The 19,132-nt window shown below is 48.2% G+C and overlaps 3 protein-coding genes across 5 annotated transcripts in view; 2 read left to right on the plus strand and 1 right to left on the minus strand.

The window, feature by feature from the left end:
- dtd2 (D-aminoacyl-tRNA deacylase 2) overlaps nucleotides 1–6,206 on the minus strand; it is a 9,317-nt gene extending 3,111 nt beyond the window's left edge. Inside the window, exons 1-2 of one of the 2 annotated variants that reach the window (XM_085932799.1) lie at nucleotides 5,979–6,206; nucleotides 5,560–5,665 (exon numbers count right to left, since the gene is read on the minus strand). In XM_085932799.1, the coding sequence (XP_085788925.1) occupies nucleotides 5,560–5,665; nucleotides 5,979–5,998 (126 nt within the window). In that variant the 5' untranslated portion in view covers nucleotides 5,999–6,206. Of the gene's footprint in view, nucleotides 1–5,559 lie in introns of both variants that reach the window. The other variant, XM_085932798.1, reaches the window with a different exon arrangement.
- Nucleotides 5,920–12,530, plus strand: nubpl (nucleotide binding protein-like). 2 transcript variants are annotated; one of them, XM_085932796.1, is made up of 11 exons: nucleotides 5,920–6,089; nucleotides 9,070–9,214; nucleotides 9,275–9,309; nucleotides 9,547–9,637; nucleotides 9,799–9,838; nucleotides 10,124–10,214; nucleotides 10,331–10,424; nucleotides 11,067–11,152; nucleotides 11,230–11,350; nucleotides 11,877–11,959; nucleotides 12,054–12,530. In XM_085932796.1, exons 1-11 carry the CDS (start codon nucleotides 5,961–5,963, stop codon nucleotides 12,114–12,116), a joined length of 978 nt encoding a protein of 325 aa, XP_085788922.1. In that variant the 5' UTR covers nucleotides 5,920–5,960; the 3' UTR covers nucleotides 12,117–12,530. The 2 variants fall into 2 exon arrangements, with proteins under 2 accessions (XP_085788922.1, XP_085788923.1); XM_085932797.1 differs by lacking the exon at nucleotides 5,920–6,089 and adding an exon at nucleotides 6,101–6,391.
- Nucleotides 12,531–12,682: 152 nt separating this feature from the next.
- On the plus strand, nucleotides 12,683–18,919 carry wdr89 (WD repeat domain 89). The gene is made up of 3 exons (XM_085932795.1): nucleotides 12,683–13,218; nucleotides 16,191–16,689; nucleotides 17,642–18,919. Exons 2-3 carry the CDS (start codon nucleotides 16,318–16,320, stop codon nucleotides 18,347–18,349), a joined length of 1,080 nt encoding a protein of 359 aa, XP_085788921.1. The 5' UTR covers nucleotides 12,683–13,218; nucleotides 16,191–16,317; the 3' UTR covers nucleotides 18,350–18,919.
- The last annotated feature ends 213 nt before the right edge of the window (nucleotides 18,920–19,132 follow it).

Consider the following 19,132-nt stretch of genomic DNA (forward strand, 5'->3'; position numbering starts at 1 on the left):
CAAGCCCTCTCGAGAGGCGCTGAACTCTCTTCCACTCTGGAGTTGCCCACGGTGAGAGGCGTCGAGCAGGTGTGGGCCTACTTATTGCCCCCCGGCTGGGCACCTGCACATTCGGGTTCACCCCGGTGAGCGAGAGGGTAGCCTCCCTCCGCCTTCAGGTGGGGGGACGGGTCCTGACTGTTGTTTGTGTCTATGCACCGAACGGCAGCTCAGAGTACCCACCCTTCTTGGAGTCCCTGGAGGAAGTGCTGGAGAGCGCTCCTTCTGGGGATTCCATCGTTGTACTGGGTGACTTCAATGCTCACGTGGGCAATGAAGTGAGACCTGGAAAGGCGTGATTGGGAGCAACGCCCCCCCCACCCGATCTGAACCCGAGCAGTGTTCTATTGTTGGACTTCTGTGCTCGACACGGATTTTTGAAAATGAACACCATGTTGAACATAAGGGTGTCCATGTGTGCACTTGGCACCAGGACACCCTAGGCCGCTGTTCGATGATCGACTTTGTCATCGGATTTGCGGCCGCATGTTTTGGACACTCGGGCGAAGAGAGGGGCGGAGCTGTCAACTGATCACCACCTGGTGGTGGGTTGGCTCTGATGGTGGGGGAAGATGCCGGTCCGACCTGGCAGACCCAAACGCTTTGTGAGGGTCTGCTGGGAACGTCTGGCAGAATCCCCTGTCAGGAAGAGCTTCAATTCCCACCTCCGGCAGAGCTTTTCCCACGTCCAGGGGGAGGCGGAGGACATTTGAGTCCGAGTGGACCATGTTCCGCGCCTCCATTGTTGAGGCAGCCGACCGGAGTGTGGCCTCTCATGGCAGCAATCCCCGGACCCGCTGGTGGACACCGGCGGTAAGGGATGCCGTCAAGCTGAAGAAGGAGTCCTATCGGGCCATTTTGGCCTGCGGGACTTTGGCGGTAGCTGACAGGGACCGGAATGCCAAGTGGAACGCGGCTACGGCGGTTGCTGAGGCAAAAACCCGGGCGTGGGAGGAGTTTGACGAGGCCATGGAGAATGACTTCCGGACAGCTTAGAGGAAATTCTGGTCCACCATCGGGCGTCTCAGGAGGAGGAAGCAGTGCACAGTCAACACTGTTTACAGTGGAGATGGCGTGCTGCTGACCTCGACTCGGGAAGTCGTGAGTCGGTGGGGAGAATACTTTGAAGACCTCCTCAATTCCACCGACACGCCTTCCATTGTGGAAGCAGGGCCTAGAGACTCTGAGGCGGACTCTCCAATCTCTGGGGTCGAAGTCACTGAGGTAGGTAAAAAATACCTCGGTGGCAAGGTGAGATCCGCCCGGAGTTCTTAAAGGCTCTGGATCTTGTGCGGCTGTCATGGCTGACATGCCTCTACAGCATTGCGTGGACCTCTGGATTGGCAGACTGGAGCGGTGGTTCCCCTCTTTAAGAAGGGGGACCGGAGGGTGTGTTCTAATTACAGGGGAATCACACTCGTCAGCCTCCCTGGTAAGGTCTATTCAGGGGTGCTGGAGAGAAGGATCTGTCGGGAGGTCGAGCCCTGGATTCAGGAGGAGCAGTGTGGCTTTCGTCCTGGCCGTGGAACAGTGGACCAGCTCTACACCCTCGGCAGGATCCTTTTTGATTGTGAGTGTTGTGTACTGTGTCTAGTCACCGTGGGACGGTGGGAAACGTAATTTCGATCTCTTTGTGTGCCTTAACATGTGAAGAAATTGACAATAAAGCGGGCTTTGACTTTGAGTTCGCCCAACCAGTCCACATGTGTTTTGTGGACTTGGAGAAGGCGTTCGACCGTGTCCCTCGGGAGGTTCTGTGGAGGGTGCTTCAGGAGTACGGGGTGCCGAGCCAACTGATAAGGGCGGTTTGGTTCCTGTATCACCGATGCCAGAGTTTGGTCAGAATTTCCGGCAGTAAGTCGGATTCGTTCCCAGTGAGTGTTGGACTCCGCCAAGACTGCCCTTTGTCACCGATTCGGTTCATAATTTTTATGGACAGAATTTCTAGGCGCAGCCGAGGCGTTGAGGGGGTCCGGTTTGGGGACCTCAGCATCGCGTCTCTGCTTTTTGTGGATGACGTGGTGCTGTTGGCTTCTTCAGGCCGTGATCTCCAGCTGTCACTGGAGCGGTTCGCAGCCGAGTGTGAAGCATCGGGATGAGGGTCAGCACCTCCAAATCCGAGTCCATGGTCCTCGGTCGGAAAAGGGTGGAATGTCCTCTCCGGATCGGGGATGAGATCCTTCCCCAAGTGGAGGAGTTCAAGTATCTTGGGGTCTTGTTCATGAGTGAGGGCAGGATGGAGCACGAGATCGACAGGCGGATCGGTGCAGCGTCGGCAGTAATGTGGACTCTGTACTGGTCCGTCGTGGTGAAGAGAGAGCTGAGCCAAACGGCAAAGCTCTCGATTTACCGGTCGATCTCTGCTCCTACCCTCACCTATGGTCACGAGCTATGGGTCGTGACCTAAAGAATGAGATCCAGGATACAAGTGCCGAAATGAGTTTCCTCCGCAGGGTGTCCGGGCTCTCCCTTAGAGATAGGGTGAGAAGCTCGGTCATCCGGGAGAGACTCGGAGTAGAGCTGCTGCTCCTCCACGTTGAGAGGAGCCAGATGAGGTGGCTCGGGCATCTCATCAGGATGCCTCCTGGACGCCTCCCTGGGGAGGTGTTCCGGGCATGTCCCACCGGTAGGAGACCCCGCGGATGACCCAGGACGTGCTGGAGAGACTATGTCTTATCAGGCGCCTTTGGGATCCCCCGGGATGAGCTGGATGAAGTGGCCTGGGGAGAGGGAAGTCTGGGAGTCTCTCCTAAAGCTGCTGCCCCATCGACCTGACCCTGGATAAGCGGGTTATCCATCGATTAGAGTCGATGCAATCCTCAGAGTAACGAGAATGTAATGACCAACGGAGTCAGTTGGCATGCGGGTCCTTTTGGCTCATCTCGCGAGGTTCGACAACCGAATTTTGTCCGACATCCGAAGCAAAGAAAAACTCGACTTTTTCTGTTGAATACCGATTTGTTCGAGGACCGGGACGTTTGAAAACTGAGGCTCCCCCCCCCCACACACACATGTACAGTCTCAACGGATTTACACGATTCACGAAAATGATGGTTTTGACGAATAAAAACCACGGAAATCTGCAGATCCGCGGAAAATTCTCATCCCTGCACAGCTCCTCTCCAGGGTGTTTTAGACGAATGACCAGGATCCTTATCAGGCTCCTGGCATCCTTGCCACACCCATCGTTTAAGTCGCGCGTGTTGGAGCAGAGAAACATCCAAAACAGACAACAGAGGGGCTCTCGAGGACCAAACCTGGGCGTTTCTGATTACGAACTCGAAATCTATTCACCGTTCCATCAGCAGCTTTCGCTTTTCCTTTTGATGAAACAAAACGAGGCCGCTTTAGCGATGATATTGTGTGCGTGGACCCGGGCGTTAGGATAGAACAGGGGTTGGGAACTTATGGCTCGCGAGCCATATATGGCTCGTTTGGTGACTGCGTCTGGCTCGCGGACAAATCTGACATTTGTTGACACAATTGAAGTCATAAATAATTTTATTATATTATCAAAGTAAAAAATAGACCTACTGAAATCAAAATGTTAAATTATCTTTCAAAAATTTAAATATCACATCTGAAATCAACGGTTGCGTCATATCAGCCAATCTCAGCTGCCCTCCGGTGTACAAAAGGGTGACGCCAGGTCGGACAAAAAAAGCGCGATCTTTATTGGACGATACGGTGCCTACGGGCCCGCTTTATTTAAAATTTCAGCTAGCTAGCTAGCTGGTGTGTGTGTACCAGGCAAGCAAGAAAGATGGCGAAGAGAATAAAAGTTGACGAGTACCGAACTTTTCAGAGTGAGTGGACTGACATGCTACATTTGCGACTAAATAACCAGCTGGGGACAGCAGAAAGAAAGCGTCTGAAGAGCTCCAGCGGAAGGTCCAAGCTGGTCAACAGCAACTCCGTGTATGGACCAGACAAGGTGACTTTAATTTAGCTAGTTTTGCTGGCGCATTACCAATTGTGAGGAACGGAAAGCCATTCACTGATGGCGAGCATTTCGACATTTATGCTTGATGTGGCTAAGGAACTTTTTGACGACTTCACGGATAAAGAAAAGATACTCAACACGGATAAAAGACATGCCTCTGTCCGCAAGAACTGACTGAGAACCTCACCGCATGTCAACTGGACTTCAAAGCCATCAGCAAAACGATGCAGCCCCAGAAGTCTCATTAATGGTGAGTGGTTTTTTTTTCCTAGGCTTGATTATAAAAAAATATTAAAAAGAATCACATTTGTACACTTAAAAAATCGTTGGTCTTAATTAAAATACGTGCATTTATTGGTGCGGTCCTACCCTCTTCATTTTCTACATGCTACCCCTTGGCAATATAATCAGGAAGTTCGGCATCTCATATCACTGTTACGCGGACGACACCCAGCTATACCTCAAACTCAACCCCCCCACCCTCTGCAACCCAGCCTCATCCATCTCCCTCATCCATCCTCTCACTGTGTCTGGAGGAGATAAAGGCGTGGATGAATCTCAGCTTCCTACAAGTCAACAGCGATAAAACCCAAGCCATGTTATTTGGCACTTCCCATCAGATCCATACCTGCCCAATCACAAGCATCTCATTCGCCGGTCACACAATCCCCCTCTCAGCACTGTCACCGACCTGGGTGTGATACTGGACTCTCAACTCAACCTAGAGTCACACATAAAACACATCTGCAAAACCTCCTTCTTCCACCTCAGGAACATTTCCAAACTCCGCCCCACACTTACCCTGACAGATGCTGAGAAACTTGTCCACGCCTTTGTCTCCTCCAGGCTAGACTACTGTAACGCACTCCTCATCGGGATCCCTAGCAAGAGCCTCCAGAGGCTCCAGTACATTCAAAACTGCGCTGCTAGGATCCTGATGAGGGTGCGGAAAAGCGACCACATCACACCCATCCTCCGTTCTCTGCACTGGCTCCCCATCAAATTCCGAATAAATTATAAGATCGCCCTCCTCACTCACCAGTGCATCCTCGGACATGCTCCCCCATACCTCAAAGAACTCCTTGCCCCCAAATCTGCCACCCGAAACCTCCGCTCATCCAATTCTCACCTTCTCCATGTCCCCAACACCAAGCTGCGTACCATGGGCGACCGGGCCTTCTGCCATGCAGCCCCCACACTGTGGAACTCCCTCCCCGACCACCTAAGAGCACCCCAATCCACTGACTCTTTCAAAACCGGACTTAAAACTCACTTCTTTAATTTGGCATTTCTGTAATTCCTGGTTTTATATCCTGGTTGTCGTCCAGTTGTTTTATACTTGTCCTTGCTTTTTATTCTTGTTTTTACTTGCCATGTAGCACTTTGAGATTCCTCCGAATATAAAGTGCGTTATAAATATAATTTATTATTATTATTATTTAATTGTATTTAGCCCATCTTTTTTTTAAGTCGTATGGCTCTCACGGGAAATTATTTAAAAAATATGGGCATTTATGGTTCTGTCCGCCAAAAAGGTTCCCGACCCCTGGGATAGAAACTGCGCATGTTGTACTGACCTGAACCCATTGAGCCGGTTGCTGCTCGTCCTGCGGCTTCACCTGCAGCCTCGCCTGCAAACATTGCTGTAGAATCGTGCGGACCATGGGGGTCGCACAATCGCTCCTGCCAGCCATTTCACTTAGCTCAACAAAGTGTATGGAAAAGCAGGAATTGACAAAGTTTAAGCACACTTCCGGGTATGTCACGCCGGCTGTTCTAAGAAGCTCAAAGTTGCGCATCTCAATCGCTGTCAAACATTTTGCCACATGAAATACATTAATAAAACACTCAATTAGATTATTATTCAATCCTCATAATTTCCCAAACAAATCAAGTGTTGTTTTGTTGGAAATGTTCTGAAATCCGTATTTAGCGCAATATTGACGCGCTTCAAGTGATCAACTTGAGCAGCTCAAACATGGCACACTTCACTTACGGCAGACTTTCATCTTTCATGAGCACACACGCCAACAAATCGTTGGTTTTACGAGCTGCTCCACAAACAAAAGCTGCGTTCGCCTGCTATTTACACTTTATACGCTGGCACGTAAGTATTTTGAGACGTTTCTCCAGACGCTATTTATTTTGTGCTAATATGGCTGGGCAACGTCAAGTCCACGACGTTTCGACAGCGACGGCACAGGAAGTGTCACGATGTAATTCAAGTTAACATCCGTTACCTACATGTATATGTGATATACTGGGTAGCACGTCCGCCTCACAAATAGGAGGGTGTGGGTTCGATTCCACCTCCGGCCCTCCCTGTGTGGAGTTTGCATGTTATCCCCGAGCCCGCGTGGGTTTTCTCCGGGCACTCCGGTTTCCTCCCACATCCCAAAAACATGCTTGGTAGGCCGATTGAAGACTCTAATTTGTCCCTAGGTATGAGTGCGAGTGCGCATGATTGTTCGTCTCTGTGTGCCCTGCGATTGGCTGGCAACCGGTTCAGGGTGTCCCCCGCCTACTGCCCGATGACGGCTGGGATAGGCTCCAGCACGCCCGCGACCCCCGTGGGGACTAAGCGGTTCAGAAAATGTATATATATATATGTATATGTGTATGTATATATATGTGTATGTATATATATGTATATGTGTGTATGTATATGTATATATGTATATATATATATATATATATATATATATATATATATATATGTATGTGTGTGTATATATATATATGTGTATGTATATATAATATATATATATATATATATGTGTGTGTGTGTGTATATATGTGTATGTGTATATATATATATATATATATATATATATATGTGTGTATATGTATATATATATGTGTGTATATATATATTTAATTTTCAGACTATAAATCACGGTTTTTGTCATAGTTTGGGTGGGGGGGGGACTTATATGTGATTTTTTTTCACAAATTTTCAAAATTCAAAAATCCGCGATGTGGTGAAACCGCGATAAACGAACCGCGATGTAGCAAGGGATTCTTGTCATTTGAACTGCAAGTCAAGTGACGTCACGCGTGCTGGGCGGCGGTTGTTTACATAAAAGGCAAAGGATCGATCACGGGATGACGAAGATGATGAAGGGCCCCACGTACTACCGACATCATTAGCGGCTTTGTTTGTAAGTGACACGGAGGACGAAGAGTTTGAAGGATTTAATGATTTGGAGTGACACAGAAGGTTTGATAAACTATTGTGGCTTTTACGCACGCCCGGTCCTTCTCGACGGGAGCTCTCTTTCACCTCCGTGGATGGAAGTCGGGGGCCGGTGCTTGGCCGGGTGGCTCTCTGGGGACGGTGGATGGGGCTCAGACATGGCTTTTACGCACGCACGCTCCTATTATATGGAGCTATCTTCCACCTACGTGGATGGAAGACGGGGGCCGGCGCTCGGCCGGGTGGCTGTCCGGGGACGGTGGATGGGGCTCGGACATGGCTTTTACGCACGCCCGCTCCTATTCTATGGAGCTCTCTTCCACCTCTGTGGCTGGAAGTTCAGTAGTTGTTGGCTCGTTGAACTCTTGTTAAATAAAAAGCCGTTTACCAAACCCACGTCTATTCTGGTACTTTGTTAACGCTACAATATAGTTATATACTAGATCTCTGCAGCGCACGTGCGGCGTTGTTGACATAAAGAATGAGGAATTTGATCGATGGATTGAATGATTTGGAGTGACACAGATGGTTTGATAATATTGTTGTAATATGATAGTTAGTTGAAATATACTTTCTATATCGTTATATGGGTCTGTGGAATAATTACAAATGCAACTTACAACGGGTCCGACGTGAGCATATGCGGCGTATATGCGGCATTGTTTACATAAAGCACGATTGATGGATTTAATGAATTGGAGTGCCACAGATGGTTTGATAAACATGTTATTTATGTAACACTTACTTGAATAACTCTGAATGTTACGTCAGGCCCGTTCTCAGCTCCTCGTTTGTGTATATGCCACATTAGCATACCGTATCGTGTGACTGATACTCCGGTGCGACTTATACATGTTTTCTTTCACTTTATTGTGCATTTTATGGCTGGTGCGACTTATACTCCGAGCGACTTATAGTCAGAAAATTACGGTAAATGAGAAAATAAATATGAATAAATATATTGTTATGATAGCCACACAAGACTTTTATGAACCTTTTTTGAAGTGTAAACGTGTCTGGCTCCTCTCTGCTCGTGTGCTGTCCGACCGACACGCCCCCGTGGCCCAGTGCGAGCGCATCCACACGACTTTTATAATTTCATTTTTTGACACTCTATTGTGCTTTTAAATACGTTATTGTATTTTAAACACTTTTCAAAACATTTTAAAGTGTCATGGCTCCTCTCTGCTCTTGTGTGCTGGCCTACTGACGCACCCCTGTGGCCCAGCGCATCCGCACAAGACAAGTATTTCTAAACACTTTATTGTATTTTTAAACATTTAAACATTTTAAAGTGTAAATGTGTCACGGCTCCGCTTTGCTCTTGTGGTGCTGACCGGCTGACGCACCCCGGGAGCCCAGGGCAAGGGCATCCACATATTATTCAGAGGCACACACCACACTTAGTGCTCACCGGCCGCTGTCCCAAATCTTGGACGGCTGTGCTTTTTTCCTACGTGCGTGGTTACGCTCACTGCTGTTGTCCCGACTGTTTCTGCACGGCAATGCATTTTTCCTTGGTGCGCGGCTGTGTCACGTCTCCACTTTAGCCCTGCTGGCCTATGGCATCACGCGCCCTCTGCGCTAGACCTTTCAGGCGTGCGTCGCCAATACGGAACTGCTCATCGTCAGTCCTCACAGTTTTGTCTGTTTTGACACGCACGCCTGCCACCTGATTCTCGTTTGCCTGACCCACTGTGTTACGAGATGCCTGCACAACGCGACCTCACTGACCGGCTCGTCTTAAATGTAGAAAATAAAAAATGTGTGAGATGTAAATGTTTATTTGGTCTTTCCTGGAACAAATTCTACCGGTATCTAACAGCGCCGGAGTCATTGGCGAGAAGTGAGTCACCTAAGGAAGTTCTTTGCTGCGTCTGTTGCATCGTAGAGGTCGGCAGATGCTGAGGCCTTGGCGGAGCGTCGGAAGCGGCAGATGGCTCGGGGCCTCCCCGAGCGGAAGGCCATCCCCGGGGTGCACCGGGTGCTGCTGGTGGCTTCCGGGAAAGGCGGCGTGGGAAAGTCCACCACTGCGGGTACAGCGCATCACATTTCCGCCGTGCCAGCTTTTGTACAATCGCTCTCTCCTTCCGCAGTCAACCTGGCGCTGGCGTTGATGGCCAACCAGCCGGTGAGGATGCTCTACCGTCCGGTGGCATCGACCTGCTTTGACTGATGACACTCAACCAACCGGGCGAGACACACGGGGGTGGGGTGGCGGGCTGAGGGTTATCGTTTTGTGTGAAAATACATTCTTCCTCACGAGCGAAGTACCCGTCGCCCGGGTGGCCAAGAGTCACGGACACGCTTGCTGCGTTTTGCACTTTGTAGCCTGTTTTGGAGCTGTCCATCAAATGTGTCCTTCCAGTCCAAGTCAGTGGGTCTGCTGGACGCCGACGTCTACGGGCCATCTGTTCCCAAGATGATGAACCTGAAGGGAAACCCGCAGCTCACAGACAGTAAGGCCAAACTTTGCAAACCATAGAGAGAAGGGGTGTATGCACTTGTGCTTCACACACTCACACACACACACGCCGAGAAAGAGAGAGGCTTTCATTTCAAATTTTCAAAATATCTTTGCACAAATGTTCTCAAAGAGATTTTGTTTTGGTCTCTTCAGACAATCGCATGCTCCCGCTGACCAACTACGGTGTTCCTTGGTGAGTTTATGAGGAAATCCAATTGCGTCTGTCTGGCTCGCTCATACGCCTTCAATGTGCACCTTTGGCGGCCGCTTGAAGCCCTTCCCAGTCGATGGCCTTGGCTTGGTCCAGTGATCCCAAGCAAGACTGATTAGATGGACACGTTGACCTTTGCTTTCCACAGAAGGGGGTCCAAGTAGCAGCTTTGGCGGCAGCGTTGGCGGCAGCGTTGGCGGCAACGTTGGCGGCAACGTTGGCGGCAGCGTTGGGCTTAATGTGCTTTTCTGTCCCTTCTCCTGTCAGCATGTCGATGGGCTTTCTGATGGACGAGGACGCCCCCATCGTGTGGAGGGGCCTCATGGTCATGTCAGCTCTGGACAAGCTGCTCAGACAGGTTCCCGCATCCTGCCTGCATGTGCACCAAGATTTGTCTTCAGGATATACACACCTGTGTGTGTGTGTGTGTGTGTCTGTTTGTGTGTGTGCGTGTGTGCGCGTGAGTGAGTGTAGGTGGAGTGGGGCTCTCTGGACTATCTGGTGATTGACATGCCTCCTGGGACAGGTGACGTACAGCTGACCATCACGCAGAGCATCCCTATAGCAGGTTAGCACCTCCGCAATGATAATTATTAATAGGCCACACACCTCAGTTTATAACCACATGTGCGGGAGAGCCCAAAATACAACACACCAAAAATATCCTTCCAATCTTCTTCCAGCATTAATGTGGCCGACTCCCAAAACAAAGTTGCATAAGTGTGCACACCCTTGTCTCTGCACCTTTCATTGCAATTGAACAATCACATTCAAATGCCTTGTTGTTGAAATTGTGAACTTCCAGTGGGCTTCCACTGACATCGTGATCGGGGCATCAAAGCATGTCCAAGGTGACCGAAATCCCTGAGAAAGAAAGTTGCTTTTAAGCGCGTGTGACTTCTTCAGGCGTATGGGGTTGGGTGGTGAGTCGCAAAGCAAACGTGTAAAAATCTCTTCCTATCCCTTGAGAGGGAGGAGATACTTGTGCTTGATCCTGGAGTAGATTTCCACTCAAGCATGCTGAGGGCACCATCATCATCGTCACTTCGCGTGCGGGCAATCCAGAAGCTGCAAACCAGCTCGTGACAATCGCCCAACTTTATTCGGGGCCTGTTGTGAACGGTGGCGCCAAATTGCAATGGACTTTTGGACTTTTGATATGAGGCACTTCGGTCACCCACGCGTTGCGTGCATGCATGCATGCGCGCAGGGGCTGTGATTGTGTCGACGCCGCAGGACGTGGCCCTGCTGGATGCCCGCAGAGGAGCCCAGATGTTTCGTAAAGTCAACGTGCCGGTAAAAGGCAGTCGCCTGAAAAGCCGTCTTGTGCGCCATCGTGGCTTAATGTGCCTGTGTTTGCCTGCCTGCCCCAGGTTCTGGGCCTGGTACAGAACATGAGCACGTTTGAGTGCCCTGGGTGCCACCAGCGGACGGCCATCTTTGGCTCGGACGGCGCCCGGCAGCTGGCCGACTCGCTGGGAGTCGCTTTATTAGGTACAGCCCATCCATCACCGCCTCCTTTGGCCATCAGGCCTTCTGTCCTTTTTGTCTTCACGTGTCACTACGAACAGTCATGGTTCTGTTTTGGTGTTGTCTTGTAACCGCGCCTTTAACGATGGATTCATCTCACAGTTCTTTGGTCAATCATCAAGTCAATCAGCCCTATTGCCAAAATGCACGCCCATTCAAGTTTGGGGTGCAGAAACCGCGCAAACGTGTGCCGATTATGAGTCTCTTGCTGGTTTGTTACGTCAGACAAGCTGCAAGCGCGTCCATGTTTCTCTTGCAAATATCGCGTTTGGAAGAAAAGACATTCTCAGCGCGCAGGACGGGAAAGTGCCAGTTCAACGAGCTCCGGACGATATCCAAAAATCATGATTGATTAATTTGATGAATGGTCGAGCCTGTATTATGCGTGGGAACGTGATAGGGGTGGTCCGTCAAGGCGCCGGTGTGTCCCAAGCGGCCAGTGCCGCGTTGGGCTCGTACTTCCATGTCCTGATTGGGTTTTTGCTCTCAGGTGACATTCCTCTCCACGTCCACATCAGACAGACAGCCGACAGAGGGGAGCCTGTCGTCGTGTCCTCGCCTGGCAGCCCCGAGGTGCTTCTCCTCTTCCTTCTCTTGATTCTCCTCCTCCTCTGCAGGAAGCTTCTCGATTCTTTCCTGTCCATCTTTGTGTTTGCATTTGCTCCAGGCGCTGTCCTACTTGAAGCTGGCGAGCGCTGTCGTTCAGAGGCTGGAGGAGATCGCTGCTTGACGACAGACAACCATCCCGTTACTTTAGTCGCATCCCCAAATCTTGCTGCGGCCTTTCACTTGTGACAATGCTGAGCCATTGCAAGCGTTTTTCTTGTTGTCGGCCCCTGTTAAAAGCAATTGCCAAAGCCTTTTTGGAGGATTTTTGATTCAAAACGGTGACGTGATGACGCGACAAAGTATTGTATTGTGTCGTTCTTGTTACCCTTTCCTTTGTGGCGTGCGCGCACACTGTGGATGACGGGTTGCTTTCAAATGGCCCAATTGCTCTAGCCGCACGCTTGCTCCAAAACAATTTAAAAGAAGTTCCCTTCTTTCAAACCACCGAAGAAGATTGACATCAGTATCAACATAACATGGGATTTTTATGTGATGCAACACTTGAGTACTGGTAATACAACAAACAAAAACATCACTCCTCACTGGTCTGCTTTTGTTGAGAGTGTAATTTGTTTGCTTTTTGGAATGCCACCTGAAACATTGGTTCACATGCTCTGGTAAATTAACATGTTTTGTTGAGATGTTTTATTATTGATCATAATGACTGACTTCACCCTAGGTTGGCAAAAAAAGTAGTTTGGTTCATACAAAATTCTCTATACACAAAATATTTAATTTTTGAAATGTAAATGTAAACAAGACATTACATTCCACATCAAATGAAACAAAAAACGAGGCAATTAGAACTGTCTTTTTTCACGCTTTTGTTAATTTTTTTCTAATCTTGCCTTTTCATTTTTCTGTATCAATTACGGTATGTTTAATTCTTCAATGATGACAAAAATAGCTGTTATGGTTAACTGACGCTAAAATCAGATTGAAACAAAATACAATGAATAAACGAATACATGCATACAGTTTACTTTGCCCGGTATGTTGCGCAGATTATTGGGGGCTGCTGCCACATCAATGTTTGGTCCGGGCCTGGGACGTCCGCCACCCCGGGCTTCCGGTTAGTGTGACACAGTCGTCCGCACTAACCTTCTGGTGTTTTTGTGTGTTCGAGTCGTCATACTTGCGTCGTCCTGCGAGTGGAAACGAGTCAAAAGTCCTCGAAGCAAGTTCTTCGTTGTGCGAACGTTTGGACGTTACGACTGTTGAAGGTTTGACGGACGAAATGATGAACGACTGCCTCCCTGGGCACGACTGTGTGTTTGCGCGTGTTTATTAGTACCCTAGCCTAGCTTACTTAGCTTTACATTGAACCACCCCCACTTATTCTTTACAATTTTTTCCCAATTGTTTTACGTTTTTCTAATTAAAACTTATTCATATGGATTTTACAACTTTTTTTTAATATTTGCAGCTAAAGAAAATGTGCGTTCTCAATTTCTAATCTTTTCTTGTTTATTATATTTTCAGCTAAGATTGTAGACTATTGTTTATTTCACCACTGAGTGTTTTTTCGATGCATTTTCTCATAATTTTCCACGTTATTGGTCCCGCTCGTACTTTTGATGCTTACAGTTTCCACAATTTGTTTTTGGGGGAACGTTTTATGTGTCAGAACAAGTTGGTGGTATATAGACTACCGTATTGGCCCGAATATAAGACGACCCCCTCTTTTTCAAGACTCAAGTTTGAAAATTGACTTTTTGAAGACCACATTTTAATTTTATACAGAAAATAATTACAGTACATCTGAAACAAATGATTATAACAATATATTCGAGAGAAAAACCATGTTATTTTGCCTCATTCAAATCATGCCAAAATTGCCTATCATGTCTTAATATTCAAACATTTAAATATGTAAACTAAAGTGCAATCACATTTGTAATTGAATGGCTTCTGTTTTTTGAAATGTAAATAAACCAATCTACTGTGATAAAACAACAAAATTGCAATAACTGCATTAACCATCAAAGTGAAGTCTAACTGTAGTCTTGAAACATATCTGAATAAGGAGAAACATTCGATGACATAATGCAAACTGCTACCGCTATTGTTGGGGAGCCTGAGCAGTTGGCTTGGACGGTTATGCTCTTTTCGCCCCCGGGTGTCGGTCATAACATAGGAGGGAAGACATGGTTCCGTTTTGATTGCTTTACTGATTTATTGGCAAAAAATAAGAATAAATAACCATAAATGAAATACTCTCGGCAACACACCAAACATAAGTCATTGATCGAGACAACAAAATACATTTGCTGGCGACCGTTAGTCGCCGTGCTGCTGCGTAACGGCTACTCGTACAATGTGAGGCAAAAAGGAGCGCGCCGGAGCTGTCAATCAAACGCCGCGCACACGAAGCACACCGCGATAGGACAAACGGCACAACAGTGGACAGTAGTAACAATGAAATGTATATACCGTAATTTTCGGACTACAAGTCGCGGTTTTTGTCATAGTCTGGGTGGGGTGGGGGGCGACTTATACTCAAGAGCGACTTATATGTGATTTTTTTCACAAATTTTCAAAAATCCGCGATGTAGTTAAACCGCGAAAAACAAACCGCGATGTCGCAAGGGATTGCTATAATTTGAATTTCAAGTGACGTCAGCAGCGCGGCGGTAGTTTACATAAAGGACAAAGATTCGATCACGGGATGACGAAGGGCCCCACGTACTACCGGCATCATTAGCGGCTTTGTTTGTAAGTGACACGGAGGACGAAGAGTTTGAAGGATTTAATGATTTGGAGTGACACAGAAGGTTTGAAAAACAATTATGGCTTTTACGGACGCCCGGTCATACTCTACGGAGCTTTCTTTCACCTCCGTGGATGGAAGTCGGCCGGGTGGCTGTCCGGGGACGGTGGATGGGGCTCGGACATGGCTTTTACGCACGCCCGGTCCTATTGATGGAGCTCTCTTCCACCTCCGTGGCTGGAAGTTCAGTAGTTGTTGGCTCGTTGAACTCTTGTTTTGTTAAATGAAGAGCCGTTTACCAAACCCACGTCTTTCCTGGTACTTTGTTAACGCTACAATATAGATATATACTAGATCTCTGCAGCGCACGCGCGGCGTTGTTGACATAAAGAACGAGGAATTTGATCAATGGATTGAATGATTTGGAGTGACACAGATGGTTTGATAATATTGTTGTAATATGATAGTTATTTGAAATATACTTTATATATCGTTATATGGGTCTGTGGAATAATTACAAATGCAACTTACAACAGGTCCAACGTCATTGTTTACATAAAGCACGATCGATGGATTTAATAAATTGGAGTGCCACAGATGGTTTGATAAACGTGTTATTTATGTAATACTTACTTGAATAACTCTGAATGTTACGTCAGGCCCGTTCTCAGCTCCTCGTTTGTGTATATGTCACGTTAGCATACCGTATCGTTTACCCTGTTATTGCTGGTTCATGTCTGTTTTTGGTGTTGGATTTTGACAAATAAATTTGCCCCAAAAGTGCGACTTCTACTCCAGTGAGACTTATATATGTTTTTTTTCACTTTATTGTGCATTTTATGGCTGGTGCGACTTATACTCCGGAGCGATTTATAGTCTGAAAATTACGTTACTCACTTTGTGTCAAGGACGGTCACGATCACAGCAACATACTCAGTTGATTATGAGCGCGTCGGAGCTGTCAATCAAACGGCGCGCACACGAAGCAAATAGCAATCGGACAAACGGCACAACAGTGGACAGTAGTAATAATGAAATGTATGTACTCACTTTGTGTTAAGGACGCACACGATCACAGCAACATACTCAGTCGATACCAGCAACCTTTAACTTAGCGCTGCGCGGAAGTGAAAATGGGTATAATGTCTAGATCCCAAATACAAGACGACCCCCACTTTTTCAGTCTTATTTAAATGCATAAAACATCGTCTTATATTTGGGCCAAAACGGTTCTTAATCGTTGAGTACTGGTTCTGGTATTCACGGTGGTATTCAAAATCCCTGTTTTTGTCAGATCTAAAAACTAAAGAATTTTGTGTTTTTCTTCCAACTTAACAAATTACAATTTATGTACAGATATAAAATTATGGATATATATGTGTATGTGTAAAAATCTGTGTAGTTTTCATCCATTTTTTAAATCGGTCCAAATTTGTCATCTTTTTTTGTATTATTTGTGTATCTATTGTCGACTGTTTGTTTCAGGTTTTGGCCGTTCTTCTCCCTTTGTGGGCCGTAATCTCTTTTGAATCCGACAACAAGGAAGCTACCAGTTAGCTGTGAAGTGGGTCTACGCTTTGACACGGTGCTTCTCAGGAGCTGCGAGGTGAGCATGGAGGCCCGGCGGCCAAAGAAGTTGGCGGGCATCTCCGACGAACCCATCTACCTCCTGGACATGGCGCTGCACCCGGCCGGCGCCACCTCGGCCGCATCGTGTTCTGACCTGGCGCTGCGGCTTTACGACCGGGCCACGCTGCGACTGGTGGGCGAGTGTCGCGGGCACATCGGCCGTGTGTGCGGGCTGACCTTTGCTCATGCGCGGCCCGACCTCCTCTACTCGGCGTCCGAGGACGGGACGGTCCGGGCCTGGGATGTCCGCTGCCCCGGCGGTGCCGCAGCCCAGGTGTTCCATAGCGACCGGACCCACAGCTTATGTAGCTTTGACCTGAGCTGCGGCGACGTGCTGCTCTGCGCCGGCACTTCGGTCAGTATACGCCGTCGTCCTGTACTGGGCAACCTTGTGGCGCGAGAGCACAAAGGAGATGACTCATGGGGCATAGGTTCAAATGAGACAGATTAAGAGTGCAGGTAAAGGCAAAAAAAAAAAAAAAAAAAAAAAGGACAAGGGGGACTGGTCATCGCGCACTCAACGTTAGGGCACAAGCATGCAAAGGACAGACCTGTTGCCACTCAGCATTACATTGGACTTGGAAGTGATGGAATGGTCGTGAGTTCATGCCAGGGCACTTACAGAGATGAAAGGTGGACAACCAGTTCAGATGACGCTGGGAAAGCAACTGAAAGAAAGTTTGCGTTTGATTTGTCATGAGTTGCCGCACTGCCGCTCACACTTGTCCTTGTCAAACGACAAAAGAAAGCAAGACGCTTCACTGAAAAATGAACGGCCTGTAGGTTTTCATTTCTCGCTTTATTTTTGCCTAAGCATGAGCGAGTGATGCCAGAACCACACCCACTTTGAGTTTGAGCTCCATTTGAGTTGGTCACCCCTGAATTTAAACTGGCTCGGAAGTGCTGCCTGTTGCCAATAGCAATTTCTTTTTTGCCAGTTTGGGTCTTAAGTAAGACCAGCAGAAAAACAACAAACCCAAGCCCTCTGCTGTTTTGGAACTCGTTTGAACAAGGTAGCCACCAGACTGCAAGACGGATCCATTGAGCTGCCGCACCCTGCCAGAAACCACTTCCAAGGCTCATCACTTTGGTCCCGCAGAGCATGCAACCGTAGTAACTACGGCTGGTCTTCCTGACAGTGGCCATCAAATCAAAGATTCCTCGCGCATGACTCCAATTACTCAATGACTGGTCTCATCACATGAGTTTGGCCATCCATCCCAAAAGGGGGAATGTGCAGAAGAAAGTTTTGGTTGGCAAAGCATGTAAGAGCGTTGATTTTTCTCCTTGTCTTTTGCATGGCTCAGCTGGTGGACGAAGACAGCCTGTTGATGTTCTGGGACAGCAGGAAGCCTGACACGGCCCCGCTGGGCGTATACTCCGAGTCGCACAGTGACGACATCACGCAGGTGCGCTTCCATCCGCACGACAAGGACCGGCTGGCGTCAGGCTCCTCCGATGGCCTGGTGAACGTGTTTGACCTGCGATGCGCCTCAGAGGAGGAAGCGCTGCTCTGCACATGCAAGGACGACTCGGCGGCGGTGTCCGTGTGCTGGGCGAAGGCCGACGGCAGCCACCTGCTGTGCCTCAGCCCCGACGAGGGACTGCGCCTGTGGGACCTGCGCCAGCTGGACACCGACCGACCCCTCACTGTCTTCAGCTGCCCGGACGTGCGCCGCCTGGCACTGGTGCCGGCCGGCCGGTGCCTGGACTACCTGGTGGGTGGGGCTTGGCTGGAAGGAGCAGGCAAGTTGCTGGTGGTGGGCGGGGACAAGGGCGGCGACGTCTGGCTGATAGAGTGTGACAGCGACGGGCTGCATCTTCTTGCGAGCCTCCACGGGGGACACACCACCACTGTCAGGTGCTTCGCGTGGGACGAGGCCAGGGGGATGTTGATCACCGGTGGGGAGGACGCACGGCTGTTGCTATGGAAACCGGGGGGGGGAGAGGACGATAATTCTTCTGCCTTTAAACTCAAATGGAGTCCGCACGTAAAAGAGCAAATCCAAAAATAGGCCACTTTAACAACAAAATACATACTTATGTTTAAATTGTAGGATATTTTTTTTTTTTTTACTTTGGAGAAAACGTTCTACAAGGCGACACATACCTGACGTGGTTTAGCTACAAAGTGAATAATATCGGGCTGTGTTGAACTCCTCATGCTACTTTCATTGCAGGCTGTTGCTCTGATGAACTCACACCACTCTTAAGAGTCTCAGAGTCATTGCTGTGCAATAACATCCTGCTCTTCACACCTTTTTTGAATTGTCTACACTGTTTGTACTCTGTCCTCTGCATCCATTGCAGCCTGGTCATCCTGAAAGAGGGAGCCTCCCATCTGTGGTCTCTTCTCAAGGTTGCTCATTTCCCCTAGTTGGAGTTTTGAGTTTTTCCTTGCCCTCCTGGGAGTTTAAGATCAGGGGATGTTTGTGAATATTTGTCATTTTTTACATGTCCTGAGTGTGGTTAGTCACCTAAATGTTGAACAGAGGCTGTGATGTACAGATGTCAAATTCCTTGTTTGGCACGCTCAAACATGGCGAATAAAAACTCTTAAATCTGACTGACTTAATGTTTTTTCTCTTTGAAATTGTTGACAAAGTGAACCAATAAGCCTCAACAATATAAAGTATTTGATCTTGAACTGAGTGTGGAATTTTTCAAATGCATTTAAACTGCATTTCAAGATGGTTCAACACCCCTGGCTTTCAGCTCATCAGTACGGCACTTATGTAAGCGAAACATTGGGTCGTGACCAGTTGGGGTGTATCACGCCTTTTGCACAGTCAGGATTT

This window comes from Syngnathus leptorhynchus, chromosome 15 (genome assembly GCF_054491065.1).
Source record: "Syngnathus leptorhynchus isolate UIUO chromosome 15, UIUO_Slep, whole genome shotgun sequence".
Lineage (NCBI taxonomy): Eukaryota > Metazoa > Chordata > Actinopteri > Syngnathiformes > Syngnathidae > Syngnathus > Syngnathus leptorhynchus.